The sequence below is a fragment of the Rhinoraja longicauda genome, chromosome 35, assembly GCF_053455715.1.
Source record: "Rhinoraja longicauda isolate Sanriku21f chromosome 35, sRhiLon1.1, whole genome shotgun sequence".
Taxonomy (NCBI): Eukaryota; Metazoa; Chordata; class Chondrichthyes; order Rajiformes; family Arhynchobatidae; genus Rhinoraja; species Rhinoraja longicauda.
In genome coordinates this window covers 22541520-22569252 of record NC_135987.1, presented here as the reverse complement: position 1 = coordinate 22569252, position 27733 = coordinate 22541520, and the positions used below count along the sequence as shown (strand labels likewise).

Here is a 27733-nt window from a genome sequence, read left to right as displayed (position 1 = left end):
GACCCATTTCCAGACTTCCAGTGCTCTAAAGTTTCAGAATATGTTGGTGAAATCTTTGGAAATGTATTGATAGATTACGTGTACTTAATCTAAGATTAAGCGTCCAATCTTGCTCCTATTTATATAAATACACCCTATGGCAAAAAATCTCAGCGCTAAAATAGGACTGTAATGTATACAATAATTATCAGGTTTGATCCAGACCATGGGTGCCAGCTGTGTGGAGTTTGCACGTTCTCCCGGTGTATCGGTTTCCTCCCACATCCCAGAGACATGGCTTTGTAGGTTAATTGGCCCTCTGTAAATTGCCCCTTAGGGTGGAGTGAGGGATGAGAAAGTGAGATAACGTAAAACTATTGGTCGGCATGCACTCAGTGGGCCGAAGGGCCTATTTCCATGCTGTATCTCTAAACAAAACAAAAAAAGTTAACAGGAAAAAGTGAGCAAATTAATAAATTGCATAGTAACTATTCAGCCTGATTTTTTTTGTTGCTTAATTGCTGGAATTCATCATGATGTTAGATTATCATAATACTTAGAAGATCATGGTAGATCAGACAGTCAGTGATGTTTTACGAAGAGATATTGGTGTTTTTGAAGACTTGCATGGGCACAAGTCTGGTCTCCCTGTGCAAGGAAGGACGTCCAGCACTTGAGGTTCACCAGATAGGTTTCTGGACTGTATGAGGAGAGGTTAACTAGACCGGCCTATGCTCCCTTGCGCTTAAAAAATGAGAGGATTGAAATGTGCATTGGCAGACAGATGCAAAATGCAGACAGAGCTCTTAATGATAGTGGAGTCAGGGGGTATGGGGAGAAGGCAGGCACGGGGTACTGGTTGTGAATGATCAGCTATGATCACATTGAATGGCAGTGCTGGCTCGAAGGGCCGAATGGCCTACTCCTGCACCTATTGTCTATTGTCAAAGATGATCTTTCCATTGACTTCAATCAGGCGACAGCAAGCAGATCATATATTGATCTTTACTGCAAACTAACTGAAGGACAAAGAAAAATAAGTCTTGTTGCCAGGGGTGCAGTGCTGCCGGAGCTCACCGTAGCGCCTCTCCGGCACCTCTGTAATCAAATAACAGCCTAAATAAACAGCGGGGAATTTACCAGGGGCCGCTCCGGCAGCAATAGACAATAGACAATAGGTGCAGTGACAGCTCTGGCACCTAAAACATCAGCACTGCAGCACTGCTTGTTGCACTCCTACACGATTGGATGAGATCTTGTTTGAATATTTTACTGTGTTTTGGTCTCTCTTTACATAACGAAGAAAGAATGTATTTGTCTTAGTGTTAATGCTGCATAGATTTGCTTGATTGAGTCAAGGGGAAAGGCAATGGCCAATCAGAAGAAACAGGGATGATCTGCCTGAACTCATTGGTGATCTCACCGAGACCTGCACGACTCCGAGAAGTATCGACATAGTAAGTACTGAACGGAGCAGTTGGGAACAAACGATCGCAGTGTAAGGATAAGGTGTCAGCCATTTGGGCTGAGATGAGAAGAAATGTCTGAATTAGGTTTGTAAATCGTTGGAATTCTCTACTTGGACGGACTATGAGACTCAGTTGTTGGTTGTATTCAACCTGAGACTGAAATTGTTTTGGACCCAGGAGATCCAGGGATCAGGCAGCGACGTGGACAAGGGTGCTCATCAGCCAGGACCAGAGCTCACTCACCTCTTCTGCCCTGGCTCCTCTGCTGTTACGTGGAAATCCAAAAATATTCCAGGTGCTCCAGAACATGCTGAGCTTTATGTATTTAGTTGATCAGATGAGTTTATTTTACTGCATGTATAATATGTTCATTTTATAAGCTCACTCTTTTACAGCTGCCGTGATTATTCCAGGTCATAACCCAATTCCTCTCTACGTCTGACTATAGACCTTAACATGTTGGAAAAGGGATGGACTTTCTACCAGATGTGGTGAGTGTTGCCTCTGGGACATGAGCTAAACCTTAACACTTGTTCTATATTTATAGTCAAATCCAAGCAGCGCACTGGTGAAGAGAGGACCATCGCTAGTCTTGTTATATAATGTGCTTTCAATTCCGAGGTTTTGTCAGAACTTGGTCGTACTTGTTGGAAATCAAATAACTAACAGTGCAGTGAACTTGCATGTAGGGTTGCCAACTGTCCCATATTAGCCGGGACATCCCATATTGGTGGAGCGGGAGCACGTGGCCGCTGGCTGAGTGAGGTCACATGGGGCGCGGGGTGGTGATGGCATCTTGTCCCGTATTTGGGAGTGCGATAGTTGGCACCCCTACATGCATGAGCAGTGGTTCACAGCAAAAACCAAAGTTCCATTGTAGAAAATGAGGCTCCCAGTGTCATTTTGTTTCCAGCCAAACAAAGTAAGGGCACTATCCCACCTGCCATTTGGAATGGTTAGCACCTGAGTCAGCACATTATACAGCATGTATGTAAAACAAAACAAAAATAGCATTATTACTAGGAAATGGATTCTTTTGTAAATATAATTTAATTGAAATTCTGGAATATTGACTCCACATATTTATTTGTATATTTGTTTTTTTTTAGTATATGCATAATTGGTGACCATGGTAAAAGGAAAATAGTTTCTTTATTATTCAAGCACTCATCCCTCAGACAGTGGGAACGTGTCCAATCCCGAACAAAGGTCCCTGCATGGATCTCCTATGGGTCAGACACAGTCCGAGTTGCTGCCTGACCTGCTGAGCTACTCCAGAACTCTGCATGTTCTTTTGTAAAACAGCACCTGCAGTTCCTTGCTTCTACAGGAGTTAAGCTGCAGTTTTCTCTTCTCGTGCCCGTTGTGCAGGTGTTGAAAACATTCTCCAGGTTCCACGGTCATATACTGGATGATAAATGTTGTTACTGAGTTTTAACAGATATATATATTTTTAGCACTTAATTACTAGTTATATTTTAAATTTATTGTTGCTAGTTGATACTTTTCTTCAGGTACCCACACCATAATGCTGAGCCTTGAACAAGAAGTCATGATGCAACTCTATAGGGCTTTGGTCATTTGGACCCATTATAGGAAAGATGTGGAGACTTCAGACAAGCTAAAATACCGCCACGATTAGAGGGTTTCAGCTCCAGGGAGAGGGTTGGACAGACGGATTGTTCTTTGAAACGTCAGAGTTTGAGGGGAGACTTGATAGAAGTGTATAAAATTATGAGAGGCATAGATAGGGTAGTCAATCAGAACCTTTTTGCCAACACAACAAATGTTCAACACAAGGGCATAGCTACATAATGAGAAAAGGAAATTGTAATGGAGATAGCGAGGCAAGTATTTTACACCAAGTGGTAGGGCCTGGAACGTATTGCCAAAGGTGGTGGTGGAGGCAGATGGTGGAGTTTACGAGGCTTTTAGATAGGCACATGGAAGTTCAGGGAATGAAGGGCATGTACAGGCAGATGAGATCAATTCAACTAATCATAATCACAATCGTAATTTATTAGCCAAGTATGTTTTGCAACATACGAGGAATTAGGTTTGCCATACAGTCACACCAAAAACGCAACGAGACACACAACATAACAGACATAAACATCCACCACAGCGGCTCCTCCACATTCCCCACTGCGATGGAAGGCAATAAAGTCTTATATTCTTTCCTCCTTTCCTCCCACGGTCGGGGGAGTCGAACCATCCGCAACCAGCGATCGAGCTCCCACGTCAGGGCGGTCTAAGCTCCCACGTCAGGGCGGTCTAAGCTCCTACGTCAGGGTAGTCTAAGCTCCCACGTCAGGGCGGTCTAAGCTCCCACGTCAGGGTAGTCTAAGCTCCTACGTCAGGGTAGTCTAAGCTCCCACGTCAGGGCGGTCTAAGCTCCCGCATCGGGGCTGTCTAAGCTCCCGCATCGGGGCAGTCTAAGCTCCCACGTCGGGGCGATCGAGCTCCCACGTCAGGGCAGTCTAAGCTCCCACGTCAGGGCGGTCTAAGCTCCCACGTCGGAGCGGTCGAAATTCCTGCGTCTTGGAGTTCCCGAAGTCGGTCCCGAACCAGGGACCGTGAGCTCCACCATGTTGAAGTCCGCAGCTCCCGCAGGTTGGAGCACCAAAGGCCAACCCCTGGCAACGGGATCGCTCGCTTCAAGATGTTAAAGTTCTGCAGGCTCCGCAGTTTTGGAGCTCTAGAAGTCCCAAACAAAAGGCCGCCAACTCCACGATGTTAGGCCAGAGTGCAGACGGAGATACCACACGGAAAAAGTTGCATCTCCGTCGAGGAAAGAGATAAAAAGTTTTCCCCCCCACAAATACATAAGCTAAAACATACATTTTACAACAAACTATAAACACAAAGAATGAAAAAGACGAAGATAGACCGTTGGCGAGCCAGCCATCGTGTGGCAGCAAAACACATTGCGGCCAACGAGCCTGTTCCTTTGATGTACTGTTCTACCTTCTATGAATTTCCACGGGATATTTTTCTGGCAATCCAGATTTTGCTGAAGCTTTGAATAATTGGAATGATTAGATTTCTCCCCAGAGTCCTCTGGGGATGAGGTAACATTATCTGTCTGCACTTTGGCAATCAGCACAGCCTGACCTTTGGATAACTGTATCATGGATGCTCGGTCTGAGATGGCATCAAATATATTTGCCTGCATTTTCATCGTTTGAACCAAAAGCTTAATTGATGCTAATAAAATGTTATCCAGGTAGGCTGATAATGGAAAGACCAGATTCTGGTTGATTCATTGTAGGTTCATGAAAATAAAAATTTAACTAATTGGCACATGGGATCCTTATTAATGTGAATTATTTTAGTTGTTGGAGAAGTCAAGAGATAAGAAGGAATTACAAGGAAGGGAAAGATATTTTCCGCGTCCTGAAGCCCATTCCAGGAACTTACTGTATTGACCGCATGATTCTTGTCTACCTTGGAACTCTGAACCTAAAACAGGGCCCCTGCGAATGTGGCTGGCATCAAGAGCTTTACGCATTACATTTATGTGCACATTAATAGGTAGTTGATTCTATTATGAACTTCAGTGTAAGTTTGCAAGCAATATTTCACAAGCCAGAAGATTCAAAGATACACAAAACAAAAAGAGCTGGAATAAGTCAGTGGGTCAGCAGCATCTCTAGTACAAGGATAGGTGAGGGGTTGGGTCGGGACCCTTCTTCAGAGATACAGATGAGCGACTCTGGCACTTTAATGTGGGGCGGATGGTGATTGGTGCTGCAGCAAAATAAATTGCTTTGGCTTTTGATACTCGATAGCAACAATGTCATTGCATAACGTTTGTGTAAGAGTTAGGAAATTATAAATCTTGCTGCCACATATGACAAAGGACCGCACAGAGGCGCAATGGTAGGGTAGCTACCTTACAGTATCAGAGACCCAGGTTCAATCTGACTATGGGTGCTGTCTGTATGGAGTTTGCATGTTCTCCCTGTGACTGCGTGGGGTTGCTCCGGTTTTCGCTCCAGAAAGACATTCTAGCCTTAGAGGGAGTACAGAGAAGGTTCACCAGATTGATCCCTGGGATGGCAGGACTTTCATATGAAGAAAGACTGGATAGACTAGGCTTGTACTCGCTGGAATTTAGAAGATTGAGGGGGGATCTTATAGAAACTTACAAAATTCTTAAGGGGTTGCACAGGCTAGATGCAGGAAGATTGTTCCCGATGTTGGGGAAGTCCAGAACAAGGGGTCACAGTTTAAGGATAAGGGGGAAGTCTTTTAGGACCGAGATGAGAAAGTTTTTTTTCACACAGAGTGGTGAATCTGGAATTTTCTGCCACAGAAGGTAGTTGAGGACAGTTCATTGGCTATATTTAAGATGGAGTTAGATGTGGCCCTTGTGGCTAAAGGGATCAGGGGGTATGGAGAGAAGGCAGGTACAGGATACTGAGTTGGATGATCAGCCATGATCATATTGAATGGCGGTGCAGTCTCGAATGGCCTACTCCTGCACCTGTTTTCTATGTTTCTAAAGGTGGACGGGTTTGTAGGTATATTGTAAATTGTCCCTAGTGTGTAGGATAGTGCCAGTGTACGGGGTGATTGATGGTCGGAGGGACTTGGTGGGCCAAAGGGCCTGTTTCCATGCTGTATCGCTAAAGTCTAAAGATGAGGCAACTTTACTAGTATGCAGTAGTGATGCTCTATCATTGCCACACACTGCAGTCTCTGTTCCAGGATTGAGAAAGCTCCATCCTCAGAGATGTTGTCAGGTGGGGAAGGCTGAGATGCTGACGCTACCAAGCTCACAGCTCATGACTCTTTGAGGATGGACCAGTTACCAGCAAGATTAGTCCAAAGCTAACTTCTTTCTAGATTATTTTAAAATGTGGTCATTAGTCTTTTGTAGCCATAGTTGGGGAGCAACCAAAACAAGTGTGTTTTTAAATGTTTATTCTGTTCCTTGCAATAGGGTTTGATACTAGATACACTTTTTCTATGTAACATTTTAATAATTTGTGAGGGCAAACATATATCATTAATTTACAAATTCTTAAAGTTCAATTTCACAATTGTTCTTTTTATAAATTGCACTTCTGTTGTATAATCCCAGTTTTTAATATTTCAAATAACTTGGGATTAGTGCTCATGTTTGGAACTTCAAACTACAATTGTTAGTTCAGTGGATGTTAGTTGTTTTATAGTTTAAAAAGTAAGAATTTCTTATTGGGGTTGTTTTATAATGCCAGTAATTCCATGTGTGAAATTGTGTGCATCTCAGACTCATGACATTGGTCATACTAGGGATACTTGTCTCCGTTTATTAAAGCTTTCTTACTCATCAGATAATATATTTACAGCCCAATGTACTTTTCCATTTAAAAAGAATGCTCTTGTCTGTATGGTGAAAGCAGCTAACAGATTTCTTTCTCCTCTCCGTTTGTGCTGATGTTATTCTTTGCCTCACACCTCTCCATTATCAACTGGATATCGAGTGTTCTCAGCTGCTGCAGGAAGCCACGGTTTGGTAAGATGCACCGGTGCTTCAGAACTTCTTCAACTGCATCCACCACTGTCAGGTTCTTGTAGATCATCAGGTACGCCAGCACCAGGGAGGCGGAGCGGCTCCGGCCTCGAGCACAGTGCACGAAGACCTTGGCTGCACAGGAAAAAGAACAGCTTTTATTCAGAGGACCAATTGTTTCAAACGAGGAAAGTATTTCTGCAGCATCTGAGCCAGGAATTATACACTGGTTAAAAATCATGTAAACCACAAATAACTTTGAATGTATGTGGAGAGCAAAGTGACTGGTCGAATCCTGGTCTGATCCGGTAATGGACGAGGTTACAGAAAATGGCAGATATTGCCCAGTCTATCGTGGACACTGGCCTTCCAACCATCAAAAGTATCTACAGGAAGCATTGCCTCAAGATTATCATCAAAGACACACCCCACCCTAGCCACGCTCTCATCTGTGCGACCAGGTTGGCACATGAATCTGGGAACTGACCACCCGGTTCATGAACAGCTTCTCAGTAACCAACAGGTTCGTGAACACTGCTCAACACTAACCACAGCCCTACCTCGGCAACAAATATAACGGACTTTGCACTAGTAAGTCTGCTCTACATACTATGGTTTTTGCACTATCATGGCCCAGTTTACAGAACAACTGATGCCATATATTTATTGAGAGGTGATGCTGCATTTAATGTGCCTGTAAAGCTGCAGCAAGCAAGATGTTGATTGTTCCTGTCCATGTCAGGTGCATATGACAAATAATCACTCTTGAATATGGAGGCCTGCAATTTAAACTGCAAGATGATCAGATCATGTAAGAAAATAACTGCAGATGCTGGTACAAATCGAAGGTATTTATTCACAAAATGTTGGAGTAACTCAGCAGGTCAGGCAGCATCTCAGGAGAGAAGGAATGGGTGACGTTTCGGGTCGAGACCCTTCTTCAGACCTCTGAGCAATCAGTGTGCCACTGCTGGTGTAGTCTGACAGTGCAGCCATGTGCGAGCCCACTGTCCCAGAGCTCCACTGTATCGGACAGCTGGTGCACTGAGCAGTGGCAAACCTGCCCATCAGGTGGAGCACAGGTTGGTTTGAAGCAGAAATACTGAACTGGTTACGATGAAAGTTTGTGGATTGGAAGCAGTAACTGTCTCCACAAAAGGTGCTGACAAATGTTTCAGTTTATAATCCAGATTTTCAGTATTTGTAGTATTTGATTTTGTTTCAATAGGGAAATTGTGCAAAATTACTTCCTGGCAAAAACAGCTTTCAGTGAAATTTTGGATGAACTATTGTCTAAGATGCAAGATAACAAAGAGCTTGACTGATAAACAGGCAGCAATAGTTAATAAAATGTGCCGGATAAAACATGAACACCCAATTAAAGTTAAATTTGAAGTGGAATCTGGACCAAAATACTACACATAAGTTAGCATCACAGTGAATCAGAGAGGAATATCATATCATATATCATATATAATACAGCCGGAAACAGGCTACTACACTATCCTACACTATCCTACACAATTTAGGGACAATTTTTACATTTACCCAGCCAATTAACCTACATATGATCCAGGGAAATGTATAAGATATTACTGCCTTGATGTTTCATCTGAATGTATTGTCAGTGGGGCAGCTGCCCTTGTAACAGGAAATCAATGGCTGCTGAAATGTCAGTGATGCACTCGGTAATTTACTGCTGCTATTAATAATCAGGTTCTACTTTATCTGACTCCGTATAAATGCCATCGTTTGCACTGATGCGCCAACGTAACTCGGCTCTAGGGTGGTATTATTTTCCACTGAACCCTGGTGTAAAGCCCACCAATGGATATTAATAGGTTGCATAACTGAATCTGTGATCCACACATCAGATAAATCTGCCTATTAATTTCAGACATTGAATTACGATGAACTTGACTATTGGGAATGTAGCAGTTTGGCTGGAGACCATGGCAACTACTGGTTTAACATGCATAACGAACAAGATGGAATGAGTATGAATCATAGGGATACAATATAGAAACAGGCTCTTGGGCCAAACACTCCTCTGCCGACCAAGATGTCTATCCAAGCTAGTCCTGCTTGCCCCATATCGCTCATAAACCTTTCCTACCCATGTTGCTGTCCAGATGACTTTAAAGCATTTTAATTGTACCTGCGTTACTACTTCCTCTGGCAGATTGTTCCACATATCCACCAGGGCCCTTTTAAATCTTTCCCCTTTCACCTTTAATCTATGTCCTCTACTCAGACTTTCCTATCCTAGGGAGAAGGTTAGGGACCTCATTTACATCCCTCATTATTTTATATACCTCTATAAAGCCACTCCTCAGCCTCCTATACTCTGGGAGGGGGGGGTGGGGTACAGCCTATCCAGCCTCTCCTGATGAACATAACCTTCTTGTCACAGTAGCATCCTATCCTGGTGAATCTTTTCTGCTGCTTTTCCAGCTTAAGACGTCCATTCTGTAGCTGGACAACCAGGACTACCTACAGAACTCTGTGTGGTCTCACCAACAACTTTTACAGCTGTAACATAACATCCCAACTTCTGTCCTCAATTTCCTGACTAATTAAGGTAAATGTGCCAAATGCCTTCTTCACCATCTGTCCATCTGTGTCACCACTTTCAGGGAACTATGTACATGTAGTCGGAGGTCTCTTTAGCCACTGCCCGACCATTTGCTGTGTAAGTCTTGCCCTGGTTTAACTTACTAAAATGCAACACTTTGTTAGAGTTAAATTCTACTTGCCATTCCTCACTTCCACTTTTCAGCGAGAACCTGTTGCAAATGTAGATGCCCTTCTTCACCATCCACTCCACCACCAATTTTGGTGTCACCTACAATCTTGCTAACCATGTTAACAACATTGTCATCCAACGCATTAATATAGATGAGAACCAAGATGGATCAGCACCGGCCCCTGCAGTACACCACTGGTCACATGCCTCCAATAACAACCCTCCACCATCACCCTCTGCCTCCTTCCACCAAAGCCAATTCTGTGTCCACTTGGCTAGCTTACCCCTGATCCCTTGTGATCTAACCTTCCAGGCTCACCCGCATGCAGGATCTTGTCAAACGTTTTGTTGAAGTCCATTAGGCAGAGTTTAAAATCATGTTCAGGAAAACTGCTGAACCAGGTATTTCTAGCATGCAAAACAATCCTAAATATGAGATTATTCAACATAATTTCTGGCCTGTTGTCCCTGTTGCACCCTTTCAAAGACCTATCTTGTTGACCACCCTCCCGTGTCCCTGCCCCATAGGCCCACATTCTTCCACTTCCCCTTCAATAGGTACAACTGAATCTACAACCATTGCCCTCTCAGGTAGTGCCACAACCTACAAGGGAGAGCTGTCTCTCCCTGCTCTCTACGTCCCTCTCATTGATCTGCATCAGCAGTACAGGATTGCTCCCTACTGACCAAGCATTCATCATTTTAACCCCTTGGTTAAATCTTCCCCGTGCCTCCATCCAAATATCCCCTCCCATCACTTCACAATATCTGCTCCATTTTCCTTTCTGGAGTTGGGAAGTACGATAGATGGAAAGATGTTTCTCGATATTTAACGGCATTTTGTTTCTCCAACATACTTGAGGTTTGATATTATTGCACTAGGTTTAGTAATAGTGCACACCATTAATTATATTGCCCAAGTACTATTCCATTGTTTTCAGATTCTGAAGGTATAATCCCAGATAGGTGACGCGAAGTACAATTGGAGCATATTTGAAGTACAATGCATTGTGTTGTAACATGTTCATTATATCTCTGCCAGCATCACCTGGTATGAAGAGCTCAATAACCAAACAATGGCCGAGGAAGCCTAGTGTCACTTACAGCCAGGAGAGCTAAGTGCTCTGTCCATGTACTGAGCAGCAGGATAGAAAAATTGGCCCAGATTGAAACATGGCAAGTCTGCGGCCTCCACACCGTAGTAATCAACAGGCAGGTCCTTGTAGTATTCCGCCCCCGTGTCCACATTCCACCGACCATGAGCTGCATTTAGGATATGAGTGAACCCCATCTTTGTGACTGTGTACCGGTCCAATGCAATCACTCTGTAACAAAATAAACAATCAAGGCTCAAGGCTCAAGGCAATGCTCAGGGCTCAAGGCAAGGCTCAGGGTGGAAAACAGGACGACATCTAACGCAAAACAAATTTCAGAGGGAACAATCCTGGAACTTGAGTGGTTACCTTTCAAAAGTTGTATAAAATCACAAGTGGCACAAAGAGTAAAGGGTAGGGGAATCAACAATTAGAGGGGACAAATTTAATAGGGGCAGCTTTTTCACACAGAGGGCAGTGGGTGTATGGAATGAGCTGCCAGAGAAAGGAGATGAGGCAGGTACAGTAACAACAATGAAAGGACACTTGGAAATAACATGGAGAGGAAAGGGTTAGAAGGATGTGGGCTGAATGCAGGCAGATGGGATAGGGATAGGGCCAGTTGGAATTAAGGGGGTATGGACAAGTTGGGCTGAATTCCTCATTATCAGGCTGACCAAGCAAACAAAAGTTAATTCTAATGGATGATGATGCCTGTGAGATAAGCTAAGTGATTTTCAGTCATTCAGTTGGTGATGGTTTTATATTATTTTCTAGATTTCACATAGCATTGTCTTGGTAAATCCCACTGCCTGAAATTCAAGAGAGTCAGGGGTGGAAATTAGTGGAGTGGTGATTACTAAGGAGAAGGTGCTTCTGAAGATGTATAAATCATCTGGACAGGATGGACTGCACCCAAGGAATGTGAAAGAGGTGGATTCAAGAGATTGTAGAGGTATTGGAGTTGATTTTTCAAGAATCACAAGTCAGGGGTGGTTCCAGAAGGCCGGTTAGCCTGACTTCAATGGTTGGTAAGATTTTAGAATCCATTATTAAGGATGAGATTTCTGATATTTAGATGCACATGATAAAATAGACCAAAGTCAGCATGGTTTTGTGAAGGGGAGATCTTGACTGACAAACCTGTTGGAATCCTTTGAGGAGTAATATAGAAGATTGACAGAGGAGAGTTAGTGCATGTTGGTTACCTGGTTTTTCAGAATGTTTTTGATTAGGTGCACACAGGCTGCTAAAGAATATGAGAGGCCATAGTATCAGAGGGATGATACTGGCATGGAAAGCAGGTTGGCACAAGGCAAAGAAGGGGGCTTTTTCTGATTGGCTGCCAGTGACTGGTGGAGTTCCGCAGGGGTCGGTGTTAGGGCCGCTACTCTTCGCAGATGGAATACAGCGTAACAAGGTGTAGAGTCATGAATTTTGGTAGGAGGAATAAAGGCATAGTCTACTTTCTAAATGGGGAGTGGATTCAGAAATCAGAGGTGCAGCGGGTGGGATTTGCAGGATTTGCCAAAAATTGATTTTGAAGTTGAATCGGTATTCAGGAAGCCAAATGCAATGTTAACGTTTATTTTGAGAGAACTAGAATATAAAACAGGGATGTATTTCTGAGGCTTTATGAAGCGCTGGTCAGGCCACATTTGGAGTATTGTGAGCATTTTGGGCCCCATATCTGAGGAAGGATGTGCTGGCATTGGAGAGGGTCCAGAGGAGGTTTATGAGAATGACGCTGGGGATGATTGAGTTAATGTAGGATGAGTGTTTGACGGCTCTGGGCCGGTACTTGCTGGAGATTAGAAATACAAGGAGAGACCTCATTAAAACGCACTGAATAGTGAAATGCCAGGATAGAGCGGATGTGGAGAGGACGTTTCCACTAGTGGGAGAGTCCAGGACCAGAGGCCACAGCCTCAGAATAAAGATGTACCGCAGAAAGGAGAGGAGGAAGCTTTTCTTTAATCAGAGGTGAATCTGTGGAATTCATTGCCACAGACGGCTGTGGAGGCCAAGTCATTGGGCATTTTTAAAGTGGAGATTGACAGATGCTTCAGTGGTAAGGATGTCGGGGGTTATGGGGAAAAGGCGGGAGAATTGGGTTGAATGGAGTATACTCGATGGGCCGAATGGCCTATCTCTGCCCCAATGATGAACATGAACTGCAGTGGAACGTACTCGTCTCCGATGGAAATACCAGGCCAGACTTCGTCGACGTGAGAGAATTTTACAGAACCTTTCCAGAAGAGCCGCTCCAGTTCGAAGGGCCCGGGTGTGGAGTAATCGCCGTCGGGATCCACCGCCGCCACGGGCCTGTAGGGATCACAGGGCCGACTGGAGAGCATCTTGTCAGAGCAAGTAGCCGAACCCGGGCGGTTCTCCAACGGTGTCTGGAACAGAGAAAGCGCAGATATCTTCACTCAAGCCCAACCTCACAGAGCGCTTTCACCAAACCCCGGGCAAGTCGGGTGTGAAGGGCGGACACGCAGTTTGCTCGTCAGTCCGCGGGCACATTAACACAGAGATGGCCGGTTACTCACGGGGACGCGGCGCTCTCCGTAAGTCCAGGGCGACAGCTGCTAACTCAGGCATCGGAGCGAAGACTATTTATAGCCGGACTATGGAGCCAAACTTGGGCCGGGGGGGAGGGGGTGAGATGGGGGTTGGGTTTAAGGATGGGGCCGCTCTGCGTGGAGTGGCGGGAGGGGGGGGGTGGGCGGAGGGAGGGGGGGGGTGGGCGGAGGGAGAGGGGGGGGTGGGCGGAGGGTGTCGGTGGTGGAGGCGGCGGTGAGTGAACCGACAACCACGGTGGCGCAGCGGTAGAGTTGCTGCCTTCCAGCGAATGCAGCGCCGGAGACCCGGGTTCGATCCGTACTAACTCAGCAGGTCAGGCAGCAAACAGGCACAGACAAGGTAGACAGTCAGAACCTTTTCCCCAGGATGGAAATGTGTAAAACTAGAGGGCACAGTTTTAAGTCGAGAGGGGGGAGGGAAGGGCGTTAAGGGGATGTGCAGTGCAATTTATTTTTACACAGAGGGTGGTGAGTACCTGGATCGTGCTGCCGGGGGGCTGAAGCAGATACACAGTGGCGTTTATGAGACTTGAATAGACACATAGATATACAGGGAATGGGGATATGCATCATGTGGAGGCACATGACATGTTTTCTTGGCACCATGTTCGGCACAGACACTGTGGGCCGAAGGGCCTGTGGCTGATCTATCCCTCCCCGATTCTGTAGGTTCGTGTGCGGGTCAAGCCCCGCCAGCAACGCGCCACATGGGCTGGGGGTCGTGGAGAACCTGCTGGACTTTCCCCACTCACTGCCAGCGGAGTGAACAACAGAATCTGCCTCACCGTCTGGATCCCGCAGCGTCTCCTCGATGTGTTCCGCTGCCGGGTAGAAATAGCGGCTGATGTCAAACAGGGGACAGTCGTCCGTCTCGATGCCGCGGTATCGGAACCTCCTGCCGTAGAAGATGGCGTCGCCTTTGCTCTCACTCTTGTTGTGCGCGACGTTCAACACGTGGCTGATTCCCAACCTCCGCAGCCACCTCTTGTCGTGAGCGACCATCCTGTGGCGGGAACGGAGTGAGGTCTCGCCCCGAGAGGAATCTGCGCCACTTCCAGATAAATACACTTTGCAAACTTCCTCCCATCAACCCTCTCTGACTGCAAGACATTGTACGTCCCCGCGCCTCGTTACAACAGTCAGGCCATGAGATTGCCCTCTCCTCGTGATCCCCACAGGCCCAGTCCGACCACAATCTCGAATAGGCATTGGCTTGTTTTCCCTTTTGACCAAAGTTACAGCCTCTTCGGTTGTCCAAGGCCCCCTTTACAAGGGCATCCTTTACAAGCCCCCCCCCCCCCTTTACAAGCCCCCCCCCTTTACAAGCCCCATCCTTTACAAGCCCCCCCTTTACAAGGGCGTCCTTTACAAGCCCCATCCTTTACAAGCCCCCCCCCTTTCAAGGGCGTCCTTTACAAGCCCCCCCTTTGCAACCCCCCCCCTTTACAAGCCCCCCCCCCTTATCCCTCCTCCGGGATTGTTGATTCGTGCGGGTGTCAGGGGTTATGGGGAGAAGGCGGGAGAAAGGGGTTGAAAAGGGATAGAATGGCGGAGTAGACTTAATGGGCCGAATGGTCTAAATCTGCTCCTATCACTTATGGAACCCGCCGATTCCCGAACTTTGATGGACTGGCCTTTAAAAGACGCCCGCGTTAGTTGTGGACTTGCCCGTTAACAGAGGTCCGGCCCAACAACACTGGAGGCGAAGCGCGGCCATTCTGCCCCCCGGCGCCATTCTGCCCCTCGGCGCCATTCTGCCCCCCGGCGCCCAGCAGCAGCTTAAACAGCGCAGTAACAGCAACGCAGTCGACCTCAGTGGACAACGCGTGTGTGAGCGGCGAGACCAACGTCGGTACTCACAGGTCTCCGATGTAAAGATTGGGCCATACTTCATCGACGTGGTTCAGCGGCGCCCGGCTGCCCTCCAGCGCCGTCTCCAGCTCCAGAACGGAGGGTGTTCCCGGGTCGCCGGCGGCGGCGGCGGCGCCGATAGAGGGACCGGGATCATCTTGGGGCGGAGACGTCGCCGCCATGTCCCGCCGCTCTCTCCGTGTTGTCTGCCCGCTCCCCGCCGCCGGTCCTGTCGGGTTTGACGTTTGAAGACAGCTGCGGCTCGCTGATGTAACCCGCGTCTGTTGACAACTGACCTGGGCCGTGTTCAGTCCGGAGGGGGCGAATTCCGGGAGATCCCGGGGCAATGACTGCCCGTTCTGTTTGTGGGACAAACGGGGAGCTCAGAGCGACGCTCAGCGTGGACATGAGGGAGAAACCGATGGAAAAGCAGGTTGTGGCGGCGCGGAGGGATGGACGTGTTGTGAGGGGGAGGCGCGGATGTGGAGGAGAGGGGTGTATGTGGAGGGGAGGGGGTGTTGTGAGGGGGGAGACGCGGATGTGGAAGGGAGGGGGTGTTGTGAGGGGGAGGCGCGGATGTGGAGGGGAGGGGTGGATGTGGAGCGGGGGTGAAGGGGAGGGGTGGATGTGGAGTGGAGGGTTGGAGGGGAGGGGTGGATGTGGAGGGGAGGGATGGATGTGGAGCGGAGAGGTGAAGGGGAGGGGAGGGGTGGAGGGGAGGGGTGGATGTGGAGTGGAGGGGTGGATGTGGAGGGGAGGGGTGGATGTGGAGGGGAGGGGGTGTTGTGAGGGGGGAGGAGTGGAGGGGGTGTTGTGAGGGGGGAGGGGCGGATGTGGAGGGGAGGGATAGAGGGGAGGGGTGGATGTGGAGGGGAGGGGGTGTTGTGAGGGGTTGCCTAAAATTGGGGAATTCAACATTCATCGTTTGGGTTGTGAACTATTGTTCCTCCAATTTGCTTGTGGCCATTAGAGGCGGCCCAGGACAGAAAGGTCAGTGTGGGATTGGGAAGGAGAGGTAAAATAGTAGTAACTGGGCGGTCCCACAGCCCTTGGTAAGTGTTCAGTGAAACGGTCGCTGAGTGTCCGCTTGGTCTCACCTCTGCACCGGAGGCCAGGATGTCAGAAGCTGAGTCGACAAAAGTATATTTTATTAAAACTAATTATCTGCAGGCAACAACAACTCTTTACAAGCACAGAAACACAACAATGACGCGGCTCCCTGGTCTAGTTCTGGAGCTCAGCTGAGAAGCTACATTATTATAAGAAAATAACTGCAGATGCTGGTACAAATCGATTTATTCACAAAATGCTGGAGTAACTCAGCAGTTCAGGCAGCATCTCGGGAGAGAAGGAATGGGTGACGTTTCGGGTCGAGACCCTTCTTCAGACTGATGTCGAGGGTGGGACAAAGGAAGGATATAGGTGGAGACAGGAAGATAGAGGGAGATCTGGGAAGGAGGAGGGGAAGGGAGGGACAGAGGAGCTATCTGAAGTTGGAGAAGTCGACGTTCATACCACCGGGCCGCAAACTGCCCAGGCGAAATATGAGGTGCTGCTCCTCCAATTTCCGGCGGGCATCACTATGGCACTGGAGGAGGCCCATGACAGAGAGGTCAGACTGGAAATGGGAGGGGGAGTTAAAGTGCTGGGCCACCGGGAGATCAGTTGCGTTAATGCGGACCGAGCGCAGGTGTTCAGCGAAGCGATCGCCGAGCCTGCGCTTGGTTTCGCCAAGCTACATTATTGCTTCGTGCGGTCCAGTAACAGTTTGGGGCCAACACTGACCGAGAGAAGGCTGACGTCTAATGGTAAACGTGTTGACCTACAGAATGAGTGTGAACTTCACTAAAATACTCGCGCATCTCTGCTCACAATCAGCCAGTTATTACCCCACAAGGAGTTATCGTGAAACAGTAGTCCGGCTGCAGACAAGAATTACCCAGCGTTTACTGAGCCACAAAGAGATGGCGTGGTCAAACCTTCCTTTCTTGCTGTAATTTTGTGTCCAAGGTCCGCAACTGTTTCAGAAACCCTCGGTTGGGGAAGATGCGCCTGTGTTGCGCCACCAGCCTGACGGCTTCCCACAGCGAGAGGCGTTGGTGGATCATGAGGTAAACCAGCGCCAGAGTGGGCGCCCGGCTATATCCGAAAGCACAGTGGACGAAGACCTTCCCTGAGACAAAGCAAGGCGCACAATGACTCCCACCATCACCCCTCCGTGTTCAGCGCAAACAGTCAGAGTAATTCTAGGCAGCCGACAGTAAATGACATTTGTTCCATAATGTGTGAACTCAGGAAATAACCAGTTTACACAGAGGGCGGTGAGTGCCTGGAACAGCCACGAGAACTGGTTTAGTTTCGTTTACTTTAGTTTATTGTGGAGGCAGATACGATAATGACGTTTAAGAAGCTTTTAGAGTGGAGCATTCTGATCGCAATACCCTTCCCTATCTCTCCAACCTCCCCCGAATATCATCTCTGTAATCTACCCCCAATGTCTTACTGTCCGCCCGTCTGGAACAATCCCTACACCCCCTCCCCGTGACCCCTCCCCTCCCCGTGACCCCTCTCCGTCACCCGTCCCCGTGTCCGTGACCCCTCCCCGGTTCTGTAGCAGTGTATTCCGTGTCTGCAATGAGCGGCCAGAGGAAGCAATATAATCATGACGTTTCACACATATTTAGACATGTATTTAGACATGTACTAGACGGGACGGGTGTCATAGAAACATAGAAAATTGGTGCAGGAGTAGGCCATTCGGCCCTTCGAGCCTGCACCGCCATTCAATATGATCATGGCTGATCATCCAGCTCAGTAGCCTGTACCTGCCTTCTCTCCATACCCCCTGATCCCTTTAGCAAAAAGGGCCACATCTAACTCCCTCTTAAATATAACCAATGAACTGGCCTCAACTACCTTCTGTGGCAGAGAATTCCACAGACTCACCACTCTCTGTGTGAAGAAATGTTTTCTCATCTCGGTCCTAAAAGACTTCCCCCTTATCCTTAAGCTGTGACCTCTGGTTCTAGACTCCCCCAACATCGGGAACAATCTTCCCGCATCTAGCCTCTCCAACCCCTTAAGAATTTTATATGTTTCTATAAGATCCCCCCTCAGTCTTCTAAATTCCAGCGAGTACAAGCCCAGTCTATCCAGTCTTTCCTCATATGCAAGTCCCGCCATCCCAGGGATTAATCTGGTGAACCTTCTCTGTACTCCCTCTAAGGCAAGAACGTCTTTCCTCAGGTTAGGAGACCAAAACTGCACACAATACTCCATGTGCGGTCTCACCAAGGCCCTGTACAACTGCAGCAGAACCTCCCTGCTCCTAAACTCAAATCCTCTTGCTATGAATGCCAACATACCATTCGCTTTCTTCACTGCCTGCTGCACCTGCATGCTTGCTTTCAATGACTGGTGCACCATGACACCCAGGTCACGTTGCATCTCCCCTTTTCCCAATCGCTCACCATTCAGGTAATACTCTGCTTTCCTGTTCTTGCCGCCAAAGTGGATAACCTCACATTTATCCACATTATATTGCATCCGCCATGCATTTGCCCACTCGCCTAATCTATCCAAGTCACGGGGTACCCCAAATGTCGAGGGGTATGAACTAAATGCAGGCAAATGGGACGAGCCCAGAATGCCAATTTGGTCAGCATATACAAGATGGGCCGAAGGGGGGGGGGGTGTTGTTTCCGCGCTGCACAGCTCTATGGTTCTATGATTGTATAATGTTCGTCTGTCAATCTAATCGTGTAGCCGCCGACAAGGGACACGCCAACATCTGACCGATGTCGCGGATATTTTAAAGGCACAATTGACTGATTAGTGCGGGTGTCAGGGGTTATGGGGAGAAGGCGGGAGAATGGGGTTGAGGGAGAGATAGATCGGCCATATTAGAATGGCACAGTAGACTTGATGGGCCGAATGGCCTAATTCTCCTCCTATCACCTATGAACGTCTGAACACACCGAGAGCCGCGGAGCGAGTGCAGTCTTTACACTGAGAGGCTTTGCATGTTCTAGCGGAGTCAACAGTGTGTGAGTTTCTCACCTCCCACAACATCAATTGCCTGATGTATGTATTCAGCTGCAGAATAGAAATAGGCGGAGATGTCAAAGTGGGGCAGGTCGCTGGCGGCGATGCCACGGTAATCCATGGCCGCTCCGTAGAAGTCCTGGCAGCCGCTGGATGCCAGCTGTTTGTGGGCAGCGTTCAGTACGTGAGTGATGCCCAGTTTCCACAGCTGGAACCTGTCGTGGGCAGCCGTCCTGGAGGCCAGGCAGAGGTTAAGGCAAAGGTCAGAGAATAGTCGGACAGAGGTCAGACAGTTTCCCCCCTCATGAGGGGTTTCGGTTACGCTCACAACAGGGACTTTCCCTCCGGTCCCCCTCCCAAACAGACACACGGCCCGGCCTCAAAACGTCCGGCACCGACCGAGGCTCCGACCCTGGGGACCTGGGACCCGATGGAAACGCAGGCGACAGGTCACGTCTCGCCGCGACTGGGCTAAGCCGGCACGGGTGGGATATAGAGAACTCCCGGAATTCTCTGAGCAGGAAGGTTGGATTATTGAAGGTGTTTGAAGAGGAAATAGTTACCTAATTTACAGATATTCGGGGAGGCAGAGGGGAGATGGGGCCCGCGGGGGGGGGGGGAGATGGGGCTCGCGGGGGGGGGGGAGATGGGGCTCGCGGGGGGGGGGGAGATGGGGCTCGCGGGGGGGGGAGATGGGGCCCGCGCGGGGGGGGGGAGATGGGGCCCGCGGGGGGGGGGGAGATGGGGCTCGCGGGAGGGGGGGAGATGGGGCTCGCGGGGGGGGAGGGGAGATGGGGCCCGCGGGGGGGGGGGGGGCTACCTGGAGCAGGTTAACAGGTTTCCTGGAAGAGTGGCGGCAATTCTATTCCCATTCTGTGTGGGTTGTGCCGGCTGCTCGTTAACGTTAACCCCGGCCAGGCGGGGCTCGGTCAGTCCGCTGCGGCACTCACATGTCCCCGATGTACAGACTGGGCCACACCTCGTCCACCCGACTCAGGGCCACTGTGTTGTCGCGCAGGAGCCTCTCCAGCTGGTCTACTGTGGGGGTGCCGGCGCTGGGCCCGGACCCTGGCGCTGACATGGCCTGAAGCCGGGGCTCCGTCGCTGCTCCGAGCTGCCTGAACGCTGTCAGTCCCGCCTGATGACCCCGCACAGGTGCCAGTGTGCACCGTCCAAAGCATCCGACGTCTCAACACAAATCCGCACAAAGTTTCAGCTTCGTGGTTCAGGTCAGGTCTGAAGTATCTGCCAAACTCGCAATACGACACATCTGTCCGTCAGACGTCTGTCCCTATAGGAACTGTTTCGCTGCCGTGTATCAGCGTCTCGGTTTTAGTTGTTCTCTGAGATTGATGAATGACCGACACAAGTCACGTCCATTCACGGAAACATAATAACTTTACCAAAGTACTGGCGTGTGTTGGTGTGAGCGCCAGCGGTAAACCGCGGCTGTCTTACACTCGGATGAGATCCCAGAATGTACCATTCCCAAATCTTGTATTCGCTAGAATTTAGAAGGATGAAAGGGGATCGTATGGAAACATATAAAATTCTTAGAGGATTGGACAGGGTGGATGCAGGAAAAATGTTCCCAATTTTGGGGAATCCAGAACCAGGGGTCGCAGTTTAAGAATAAGAGATAGGCCATTTAGGACTGAGACGAGGAAACACTTTTTCTCCCAGAGAGTTGTTGTGAATCTGTGGAATTCTCAAGGCAGTGTAAACCAATTCACTGGATCTTTTCAAGAGAGAGTTGGATTTAGCTCTTAGGGCTAACGGAATCAAGGGATATGGGGAAAAAGCCGGAACGGGGCACTGATTTTAGATGATTAGCAATGATTATATTGAATGGCGGTGCTGGCACGAAGGGCACCTATTTTCTATGTTTCTAACCCAGCCCACGCCCGGCTTTAAGAGGCTGAGGAAAGGAGCAAAGTCTCTCCTCTCCCTGGACAGAGCCGGGAATCTCGGGCCGAATCACGGGCTGTCAGAGCATCTTCCTGCCTGAAGATATTGCCCGAAGATAGACACAAAAACCTCCCTCCCACCCAACCCCCCTCCACTGCTCCCCCCCACCCCCCCTCCACTGCTCCCCCCCACCCCAACCCCCCTCCACTGCTCCACCCCAACCCCCCTCCACTGCCCCCTCTCCCACCCCAACCCCCCTCCACTGCCCCCCCCAAGGCACCCCCTCTCCCACCCCAACCCCCCTCCACTGCTCCCCCCACCCCAACCCCCCTCCACTGCTCCACCCCAACCCCCCTCCACTGCTCCCCCCACCCCAACCCCCCTCCATTGGTCCACCCTACCTCCCCTCCACTGCCCCCCCAGGCACCCCCCTCCCACCCCAACCCCCCTCCACTGCTCCCCCCCACCCAACCCCCCTCCACTGCCCCCCCCTTTCACCCTTTCGGGTTTTGTAATTTTTTTTTAGATTTCAGGAAATCCCCCCCCCCCTTTGTCTCCCGGGCCCGGGTCTGATGTACTCCCTGCACCCGCGCTCAGAGCCCGGCCTGAGTCAAACCACTGTCCGCAGTGTCCAGACACAGCTGGAGCACGACGCTCTGACCCTGTACTCAGTAGCCTCCCCACCCAGTCCGCAGGGGGCGCTGTGTCTCCGGGGCTGCAGGGGGCGCTGTACTGCAGGGGACGCTGTGTCTCCGGGGCTGCAGGGGGCGCTGTGTCTCCGGTGCTGCAGGGGGCGCTGTACTGCAGGGGGCGCTGTGTCTCCGGGGCTGCAGGGGGCGCTGTGCTGACGGGGGCGGGGGCGGGGCTGATGACGAGACGGCGCCGGGCTAGTCCAGGCGGGTGGTCGGTCGGTCCGCAGCCGCAGCGAGCGCTGACAGGCCCGGCCACGGAGCCAACCTGTGCTGTGGGGTAAGTGACAGCCGGCCGCCTGCGGGCGGGGAGTGGGTGAGGAGGGTTGGGGCGGGGATGATGTTCTGGGGATGAAGGGATCAGCATCAGGAGAGGGGGAGAGGGGGTCCGGGGGGGGGGGGGGCTAGGAGAGGTCAAGGACTGGGGAGCCGGGGGTAGTGTCTGAGGGGAGAGGGAGACGAGGGAGGGTGGGGTGGGTGAAGCTGGAGCGGGTGGGTGGGGTTGGGGGAGGGGGGCGTGGGGTTGGGGGAGGGGGCGTGGGGTTGGGGGAGGGGGGGGTGAGGTTGGAGCGGGTGGGGGGGATGGGTGGGGGTGGGTGAGGCTGGAGCGGGTGGGGGGAGATGGGGGGTGCGGGAGGAGAGGCGGGGGTCAGCAGGGGTTGGAGTGGTCACTCCCTTATGTGAGTGGAAGAAAATAACTGCAGATTCTGGTACAAATCGAAGGTATTTATTCACAAAATGCTGGAGTAACTCAGCAGGTCAGGCAGCATCTCTGGAGAGAAGGAATGGGTGACGTTTCGGGTCGAGACCCTTCAGACTGAGTGGACGTGTTGCCTGTTGTTTATTGCCGGAGGCTTTGGCACAAATGTGATTGCTCAAGACACTCAGAGCTTTGCCAGAAATTGATTCTGCAATTGGAACACTGACCTGATTTAAATTTTAGTAAATTAAATAGTGAAGCCTATTCACAGATGCTGTACCGACAGCCACAATGTTTTAGACGAAAAGAACAAAGTGCTGGGGATCTCAACGGGCCAGGCAGCATCTGTAGAGGGAGTGGGCAGATAATGTATGGGACATGGACCCAGCAGACAGGCTTTAGGAGTTGTTACAGAAACAAAAAATGTTGGATAAACTCAGCAAATCAGGCAGCATCAATGACGAAAGGTCGACTTTCTCAACATTTAACCTTTGGTCAAAAGCTACAGCTATTTATTTTTCAGAGGAAGTGTTTTGTTTATGTACATTGTGAATGCCACAGGGATATATACGATGATGATGTTGGGGCTTATCAAAAGCAAAATACTGAGGGCTCTGGAGGTTTTGAATACAAACAATAACCTCGACAAAGAGCAAGAAAGTTAACGTTCGGTCAATGGCATTTCAGGCCAACAGTTGAAGTTTTGTTTGTTTGTTATTGGCAGTAAAAGTATTTGTTAATTTGAACGTTGTTTAAGCAGTGAATTTGTAATCATGTGTTTATGAAATCCAAAACACTGATTGATGCAGATTAGTATGTAGGCAGCTTGGTTTGGACTAGATAGGGTGTAACCTGCAGAATTGATTTTCAAAACATAATCTTCTGAAATATTTTCCAAAAGCGTTGATTTCATTTCAGAAGGCAGAGTTTCAAAAATAAGTTTTGAGGGTCCGTGGTGCTGCTTACGTGAGTAAACATTTGGGTTATAATCACAATGTTTGAGCCCCAGTAAAGATTTAAAATTAAAATTCATAAACAGTATATGTTTAAAAGATGTTAATGTGAAAATGGTAAACTTAACATTTGTCTTTGTAGCTGGGTACTATACACTTTTTCCTAACACAATTTTTAGGTTTAGGAAAAATGTGGTTAAAATCGAAGGTAGACAAAAAATGCTGGAGTAACTCAGCAGGTCAGGCAGCATCACTGGAGAGAAGGAAGGGGTGACGTTTCGGGTTGAGACCCTTCTTCAGATTGATTTTTAGGTTTACAGGTTCAATTCTGACCTCGGGTGCTGACTCTGTGAAGTTTGCACGTTCTCCCTGTGACCACGTGGGTTTCCTCCGGGTGCTTTGGTTTCCTCCCACATCCTAAAGACACGTGGGTTCAATACAATACAATACAATATATCTTTATTGTCATTGTACAGGGGTACAATGAGATTGGGAATGCGCCTCCCATACGATGCAATAATTTAATTAGCTAGTTAGTATTAATTTAAACAACCCAATGAAACAAATTGTAACAGTTTTAAAACAGAATAAAGTGCAAGTAGATCTGTGCCGGATCACTGTGCGATGTGACCATCCGGCTCAACAGGACTGGTTCATAGCAGCTATGGCCCTGGGGGTTAATTGGCCATTGTAAATTGCCCCTTGTGTAAGGGGAGTGGATGAGAAAGTGGGATAACATAGAACTAGTGTGAACAGGTGATCAATGGTTGGTGAGGATTCATTGGGGTGAAGGGCCTGTTTTCATGCTGTATCTCTGACCTAAACTATTGACCATTGCCTTGTAGATAGCTGAATGGTTTTCAGGAGTTGCTCATGGCAGGAAATTTGGTCTCTAATTTACTGCTTTAGGTACATACTTATCCAATTAAACCCTATGCCCAATCCATGCATGTGACCATGGCGCCCATCCAAGCTAGTCTCAATGCCCACATTTGATTCATATCCCCCTAAACCTTTCCCATATTGTACCAGTTAAATGTTCCACAACTACCTCCTCTTTCATATACCCACCACTCTCTTAGCGAAAAAGTTGCTCCTTGGGTTCCGATAAAATCTTTCCTCTCTCCCCTTAAACCTATGCCCTATATTTTTTCATTTCCCAACCCTGGGTAAACAACTCAACTGCCTCACCAGCATCTTGTACAACTGCAACATAATGTCCCACTTCAATATTCATGTCCTTAATGATGAAGGCCAGCGAGCCAAAAGCCTTCTTATTCACTATATTAAGTCATATTCTGCATTGACGTATGAAAATGCAATGCCCTGTACTCATCTCAATTAAACTTTATTTGCCATTTCTTTGAATTCAAACCAGAGAGGCAACCTTTTTCACTTTGAGGGCCAACTGCAGGCAAATTGGACTAAAGCTTAGATGGGGTTAGTTGGCCTGAAGGCCATTTCTGTGTTCTACCACCCTATGACTCTGCCCACTTACCCAGCTAATCAAGGTCACACTGTCATTGTGGATAATATCCTTCACTGTATACAATACCATCTATTTTTATGTCACGTACAAATTCACATCATTATGCATTCTCAACATAGGGTTGATATTGGATGACAAACAACAATGGGCCCAGCACCAATCCGTGAGGTACACCACTTGTCATGACGTTTTAGTCTAAAACAACCTTCAACAACCACCCTCTGCTTCCTACCAGCAAGCCAATTGTGTATCCACTTGTATAAGAAAATAACTGCAGATGCTGGTACAAATCGATTTATTCACAAAATGCTGGAGTAACTCAGCAGGTCAGGCAGCATCTCGGGAGAGAAGGAATGGGTGACGTTTCGGGTCGAGACCCCTGACATCAGTCTGAAGAAGGGTCTCGACCCGAAACGTCACCCATTCCTTCTCTCCCGAGATGCTGCCTGACCTGCTGAGTTACTCCAGCATTTTGTGTATGTATCCACTTAGCTAGCTCTCCCTGCGATCTGATCTTCGAGAGCAGCCTACCATACTGAACCTTATCAAAGGCCTAGCTGAAATCCACTACACCTACCACCCGGACCCATCAGCCTTCTTGGTTACCTGTTAAAAAAACCTCAAATCAAATCCGTGTTCAGGATCTCTCATGCACAAAGCCATGATGACTCCCTAATCACCCCCTATCTATCCAACAAGATGTATATCCTATCCCTCAGTATCCCTTCCAGTGAATTTGCCTCTCCCGAGTTGCGCCTTCTATATAATGCCTGACAAAACCTTTCCTGAACATATTTAATAAATTCCATCTGATCTAAACCCATGCTAGTCCCAGTTTATAATAATAAAGGTAAAATCCCTTGCTGTGACACCCCTGTTATTCTTGTTGCTGTCTGCAATTACTTGGTATATTTTTCTTCCAATTCCCATTGACTATTTGGCCTACAATACAATCCCAACAAGGTGATCATCCCCTTATTTCTCAGCTCCATTCCGACATTGGATGATCCCTCAGCAATTTTGCCTCAGATTATTGTTGTAATGTTCTAATAAAATCACAAATGCAACATTTCCTCCTCTCTTTCCTTCAACTCTGTCCTGCCTGCAGCACCTGAACCCTGGAACATTAAGCTGCCAGTCTATATCTCCCTCAGCTTGTATTGGCTATAATATCTAAGTCACACGTACCTGTCCATGCCCTGAGTTCATCCGCCTTGCTTGTTAGGCCTCTTGTATTAAAGTAAATGCAAAGAAATCCAATAGTCTTTGCTCCCTGCTATGCTCCTGCCTGACCGAACTTGCTCTTTTTGACTTCCATAACAACCTCCAGTCTCTCATCTGACTTCCTACTGCTTTGAATCCCAATCCCCTGCCAATGTAGATTAACCCTCCCTCGTAGCATTGCCCCCCTCCTGTTCAGGTGTAACTCATTGCTCTTTTACAGGTCACCTCTGCCTCAGAAATTTGAATGGTCAAAAAATCTGAGTCACTGCCCTCTGCACCAACTCCTCAGCCGCACAATCATATGTCCGATCCTATTCCTCCCTTCACTGGGATTAACCACAAGTTTCCTGCCCTCAAGTTCTGCTTTTTTGTCTTTGCTTAGAGTTGTTAATGCTATTTTGTTGTTAAGTGTTCAAAAATAAATTTGTGGTGGACACTCCATGCAGGATCTGCCATTTGCAACGAAGTACGCAGCCATAAAAGTAGCTGATGCTGTCAGTTTGCAAGTTATCAGCACAGCAAGTGCACCAACTGGTGGACATGTCTCATGGTGTTGTATCTCATGGTGTGGTATCTCAGTGCTTACTCAATGGCAATGATCTCATGAGTCTGTCAATTTCAAACTCGTGATTGGATCAGAGTTTTATTGTTACACCCCTGCAGGACTGGAATAGGTTTGACTTTTGTCATAATTAAATATGGTTCAATTTGGATAGTTTTTGTAAAACGGTGTTTTCCAGTTTAAAAAAAAGAATATTTTGATGTATAGCTTCTGGAAATGCTAAGAACCAATCCATGGCTTGCAGAAACTTTGAGATGGACCGTCCACACCATGTCTTCAGACCCACATAGTGAAAGTCTCATGAGTCTACATGTGGAGGGATTTTTGTAGAATTATTACGGGCAAGTCAGTGTATTTGTCCCAGCATGTGGCATGTTCACTTGGGCTTCAGACAGAAATTGCTGTTTACTTCTGACATTCTTTCCCCATTGTGCATATGAAGTTATATACACTGTACTCAGTATAAAGACTACAATATTAACATTGACATCGTCTAATTATAATATATATATGATGTTTTCCCTAAACCAGTTCTTGCTGTTGCTTGGCATTGGTAAAACCGATGTTCATCTGATGTAGTGCCCATGGCTGCTGGAATAGTGAACCCTGCAAAATGAGAACGGCTGTGCTGGCTGACTATTCTTTTGTACAGTTTACAGTTTATTGCATGCAAAGGTGTATTTGAGAAGACAAACGTGTTAAGATTTCTTGTGAATGTAGAATTTCAAGTACTGAAGTCTTGCAACGCGTCTCCCTTCGTCCAAAAAAATCTGGAATCTGTGGGACTGACTTGAAGGAAATATGATTGGAAAGATAAACTGTTTACTGTCGTGCTGATGGTGAATTAAACCCATTCATCACCAATAAAGTGACATCAGTGCTGCATTTATATTTAATCAGTTCTTGATCTGATTGTTTTGTTTGTAATTCTTTACTTGAT

At 48.1% G+C, this 27733-nt stretch overlaps 3 protein-coding genes across 6 annotated transcripts in view; 1 reads left to right on the top strand and 2 right to left on the bottom strand.

The window, feature by feature from the left end:
- Positions 1-6613: 6613 nt before the first annotated feature.
- On the bottom strand, positions 6614-15573 carry LOC144610093 (dual specificity phosphatase 29-like). Its single transcript, XM_078428635.1, has 5 exons — positions 15234-15573; positions 14154-14376; positions 12979-13190; positions 10799-11019; positions 6614-7083 (listed from the first exon to the last, which is right to left on the bottom strand). Exons 1-5 carry the CDS (start codon positions 15404-15406, stop codon positions 6839-6841), a joined length of 1074 nt encoding a protein of 357 aa, XP_078284761.1. The 5' UTR covers positions 15407-15573; the 3' UTR covers positions 6614-6838.
- samd8b (sterile alpha motif domain containing 8b) overlaps positions 15227-27733 on the top strand; it is a 36289-nt gene continuing 23782 nt past the window's right edge. For 3 of the 4 annotated variants that reach the window (XM_078428631.1, XM_078428629.1, XM_078428632.1), the window contains exon 1: positions 22036-22145. The gene's annotated coding sequence lies outside the window, so the exon portion shown is untranslated. Of the gene's footprint in view, positions 15658-22035; positions 22146-27733 lie in introns of those variants that run through there. The other variant, XM_078428630.1, reaches the window with a different exon arrangement.
- Positions 16964-20352, bottom strand: LOC144610092 (dual specificity protein phosphatase 13A-like). The gene is made up of 3 exons (XM_078428634.1): positions 20219-20352; positions 19284-19501; positions 16964-17397 (listed from the first exon to the last, which is right to left on the bottom strand). The coding sequence occupies exons 1-3, from the start codon at positions 20347-20349 to the stop codon at positions 17198-17200; spliced, it is 549 nt and encodes a 182-aa protein (XP_078284760.1). The 5' UTR covers positions 20350-20352; the 3' UTR covers positions 16964-17197.

Bases quoted from the DNA above. Each gene is read 5' to 3' on its own strand.
- LOC144610093 (XM_078428635.1), bottom strand. From the start codon at position 15,406: ATGGCGGCGACGTCTCCGCCCCAAGATGATCCCGGTCCCTCTATCGGC. The intron at 14,377-15,233 runs GTGAGTACCGAC...TTCCCGCCACAG, and splicing joins AATCTTTACATCGGAGACCT to GATGGTCGCTCACGACAAGA. The intron at 11,020-12,978 runs GTACGTTCCACT...ATTTTGTTACAG, and splicing joins GGTATTTCCATCGGAGACGA to AGTGATTGCATTGGACCGGT.
- LOC144610092 (XM_078428634.1), bottom strand. From the start codon at position 20,349: ATGTCAGCGCCAGGGTCCGGGCCCAGCGCCGGCACCCCCACAGTAGAC. The intron at 19,502-20,218 runs GTGAGTGCCGCA...CCTGGCCTCCAG, and splicing joins AGTCTGTACATCGGGGACAT to GACGGCTGCCCACGACAGGT. The intron at 17,398-19,283 runs GTGAGAAACTCA...GCTTTGTCTCAG, and splicing joins GGCAATTGATGTTGTGGGAG to GGAAGGTCTTCGTCCACTGT.